Genomic DNA, 4242 nt, shown 5'->3' on the forward strand with positions numbered 1-4242 from the left:
CCTATCACCCTCACCTTGACCTCCTTCCACCTATCGCATTTCCAACGCCCCTCCCCCAAATCCCTCCTCCCTACCTATCTTAACCTGCTGGACACACTTTCCTCATTCCGAAGAAGGGCTCATGCCCGAAACGTCGATTCTCTTGCTCCTTGGATGGTGCCTGACCTGCTGCGCTTTTCCAGCAACACATTTTCAGCTCTGATCTCTAGCAACTGCAGTCCTCACTTTCTCCTTGAAGATATTTAAGATTTTGCCTCAATTGTGACTCATAGTTCTCTAATGCAAATTTCCCTTGACATATCATGGTATGTGTCTTAATCTATACACACAGGTTGAACTAATTACAAAATATCCTCTTTTATGCTTTTTTTCATCAGCAAATACAGAGGCATCCTGAGTAGAAAGTTTATGACTATGAATGTGGGACTAATGATATTGAAGGGACTAATTGCCAAGTTGCCAGAAAATGCATGGTGAAGAATCAAATTATTGGACAGAATCTTATACAAGTTGCTGACACTGGGACAATTTCAAAGCACAAACTTCCCAGAGACAGTCAATTTATAAATAATCTCCGATTTAGGTTCACCATCCAATCAAGGAAATCGGGAGGATTTTGGGGTGAAAAATGTAAAGGAGGCAAAACTGAGCTTGTCACTTTGAAGCTATCTCTTGGTACTTATTGGACTTCAGACATAGTGGGGCCTGTCCAATATTGGGAAATTCCTAGCACTAGCAAATTGTTTTGAGTTAGTCCCTCATGTGGTCCTAACTGACTACCTGCCTCTGTTGACAAAATGATACACTGCACAACTCATAAAATTTGCTTCTGGTCCTACCTCTGAGAACATCCCATCTAATTAGTTTAAGGAGTGAACAAAATTTTCCCCAGCAATTACACAGGGTGTCTTTTCATTCCAAATTTCCCAAATAACAAAATAGCCCATTTGGGCACCTCCTATTATATGTGTGTGCACGGTGGGACAGTGGTTAGCACTGCTACCTCACAGTGCCAGAGACCCGGGTTCAATTCCTGCCTCAGGCAACTGTCTGTGTGGAGTTTGCACATTCTCCCCGTGTCTGCGTGGGTTTCCTCCGGGTGCTCCGGTTTCCTCCCACAGTCCAAAAATGTGCAGGTTTGGTGAATTGGCCATGCTAAATTGCCCGTAGTGTTAGGTGAAGGGGTAAATGTAGGGGAATGGGTCTTGGTGGGTTGCGCTTTGGCGGGTCGATGTGGACTTGTTGGGCCGAAGGGCCTGTTTCCACAATGTAAGTAATCTAATCTAAGTTGTTACTGCATTCCCAGTGATGTGCTGAGGGTACAGGAGAAAGCAGATGTTAATTGAAGTATATTTGCATTGCCTAATCAGGGGATTGCTCAACTTGAGCACTCAAATCCAAAGTGACTGTATAATAACATACACTTTACTGCAGGTGATCTGTGAGCTCGAAGCCTGTGCTAATATTGTGTACGCAGCTTACAAAACGTTGTACTAGTGATGTGCATTAATAGTTTCCTTCAACTGACTTGAAAATCTGAGTAATTAAGTCAACACTAACCTTCTTTAAATGATCTATGTAACAGGATATTTTTTGCAAAGGTAATATGCAGTATGAAAATATTCAAATAGATATCTCCCTCCATCAGATATTTTGGTATTTGAATTCAGCTTCACTTAAATAGAGATGTTTAGTCAAAATATTAAACATCTATCTGGGTTAGCAATAGGTGTGTTGAGTAAAAATTAAAAGAATTGAAAATCTGAACTTGTTCTGTGTAACATTGACACATTAATATATTTATACAAAATTTCTCCACTATTTCAACACAACATTATCCCATTTAAAATAATTGCAATTGGCATAAAGTGATTTGATATGGTCAACAGAACATAGCTTCACGAATTTCAAAGAGTTATCAAATTTGTTAAACTTACATTGTCAATTTCATCTTCATAATCGTTTGGATCATCTTTGAGATTATCCATTCGAGGAAAGATCTCATTTGAAATAGGCAAGGACTTGCCATTGCAATCTTGATAGTCACAAGGCATTGTGCTCATAGGATTAAAGGTCACAGGATGTCGCATTACTGGTACTTGAAGTAGCTCAGGCAAGTCTATGGATCCTTTGGTATCGAAAGATTCTGCACGATGGTGCAAGGAGCATCCACTGAGGCTGCCAGCTTTGCTAGACTTTGCATCTTCCGATTCGTCATCTTCACCACAACTTTCATGTCCTACACCCGAGAGCAGGGATTCCCTTTCATCCGACTGATTCTTCCTTTTTAGGCTGGGTGCCCTTCCAAGGCTATGCCAGCTTGAACGGCGACTACCCCAATTACTGTTGGTGCCCCAAGGGGCACAAGGTGAACTGCGAATGCTGGACTGGAAGACATAAATAGCAATGGAAGAGGAAGAAGATAGTCAAAAATTGTGAAATTATCAAATCCATTATTTCGATCATTATATATGGTAAATGGATTATTTTGCTCTTCTCCTGAATCTCCTACCCACCTCTAAATTCCTTTCTCTTCCTTGGCAATATACCAGTGTCTCATCAACAGCTTTACGTCTTGGGAGCCAGCCCCCAAGTCTTATCAGGCCATTTAATTGTGGATGGTAAGAAGTCTAGTCTATTTCTTTCCTCATTGATTGTCCACAGATAGGGGTTTATAAATTGTGATCTGAGAGGGGAATCTTTTGATTATTTTCCTCCTTCCCATTCTGAGGATACAAACTGATTTTAATATCCAGATTGTCATTCTGACTGAGAACACCTCAATCATCACAGCGGGAACTTTTCTAATTCGCACTGTTCAATGTCTTATAAGGTGATGTGCTTACACACGCAGTCACTGGGCGAGCTCATGGCAGTGTTTCATTCTAGTCCCAGTGTATGGCAATACTTTCTTTTCAACAGCACTGTCTTTCAACAGCACTGTCTTTCTTTTCATTTAAACATTTGGAGGAAGTATAATGTGTTTGAATGCAAATTGAAAAAGGTCATATTGCTAATATTCATGAGTTAAAAAACATACCCAACAGTGTCTTGACATAAACATTTACTCTTGTTGCCAATAGCAAGAGGATGGCTAAGCTTTCACTTCATCTGCTATTGTCAGAAATACTTCCATTGTGACAATTATACATATAGGTCGTTCTGCTATAACGCGACGGTTGTTTTCCTCAGCAACCTCTCACGATAGAAAATCGTGCTATGGAAAACTGTTACAGAAAATCACGCTGTAGAAGATCGCTAACAGAAAATTGTTATATCCGTTCAGTAGATAGTTTGCATTATCCAAACAATGCCCACAATTCATCAATCGCATTTTGGCCAATTCAGGCTAACAAAACCTGCATTATAGAAGAATGACCTGAATGTTTATCAACAAGTAAAATAGCCAAGGAACCTAGCTATTTATCACCTGTACATTGCTACTGTACTCAGTGACTGCACACAAAAGTTTTGGGATAACCTCCTGACTATTAACAGTTTTGGATTATTTGTTACTTTGGTTAGACGCTCAGCATGTACCTCAGCAATAACCTATCATGTTATTCCAGTCATTTGACTTGTCTCCAGCACCATCTTATCTTTAAATTTTTGTAATTATCTCTCTGCCTTAATTAATCAGATAATGGGCCATCCCTTCACTTGCTATTCAGCTGTTAACACTTCACTCACACCACTTGACACTCTTGATCACATGCAGAGACTTATTATTCAGCGTGTTGACACTCCATTCACACCATATGTACATCTTTTGATCTATCTGATCATAAATTTTGTGCCTGCGTGTCTCTCCTCACTTCACCTGATGAAGGAGCAATGTTCCAAAAGCTTGTGATTTCAAATAAACCTGATGGACTATAACTGGGTGTCGTGTCACTTCTGACAATTAAAACAAAATCAGTTTTAGTCCTGGCCTAGCCGAAATATTTTACCTTCAATTCTGTTAGATAACAACAGTTGACTTTTTTAGTTCATCATGCTATACGTATTGTGTTCTTTGTAATCATTAAAAACACAGAAATAGAGAACACAGACTGGATCATCAACGCCACACTCACAGGAATCCGATTCACTAGAGAGGAAAAAAAGGACAACCAACTCCCATTCCTAGATGTGATGGTACAGAATTCACCACAAAGGTATACAGGAAAGCCGCACACAGACCAAGTCCTAAACTACGAAAGCAACCACCCCAACACACACAAAGGAAGTTGCATCAAGACA

The 4242-nt window shown here is 40.0% G+C and overlaps 1 protein-coding gene across 4 annotated transcripts in view; it reads right to left on the minus strand.

Moving 5' to 3' along the window:
- Positions 1-4242, minus strand: part of cacna1ha (calcium channel, voltage-dependent, T type, alpha 1H subunit a) — a 294694-nt gene that overhangs the window by 94532 nt on the left and 195920 nt on the right. For all 4 annotated transcript variants that reach the window (XM_043711241.1, XM_043711238.1, XM_043711240.1 and 1 more), the window contains exon 15: positions 1938-2387. In XM_043711241.1, coding sequence (XP_043567176.1) covers positions 1938-2387 — 450 coding nt within the window. The remainder of the gene's footprint in view (positions 1-1937; positions 2388-4242) is intronic.

Source organism: Chiloscyllium plagiosum, chromosome 21, assembly GCF_004010195.1.
Source record: "Chiloscyllium plagiosum isolate BGI_BamShark_2017 chromosome 21, ASM401019v2, whole genome shotgun sequence".
In the NCBI taxonomy this organism is placed as follows: domain Eukaryota; kingdom Metazoa; phylum Chordata; class Chondrichthyes; order Orectolobiformes; family Hemiscylliidae; genus Chiloscyllium; species Chiloscyllium plagiosum.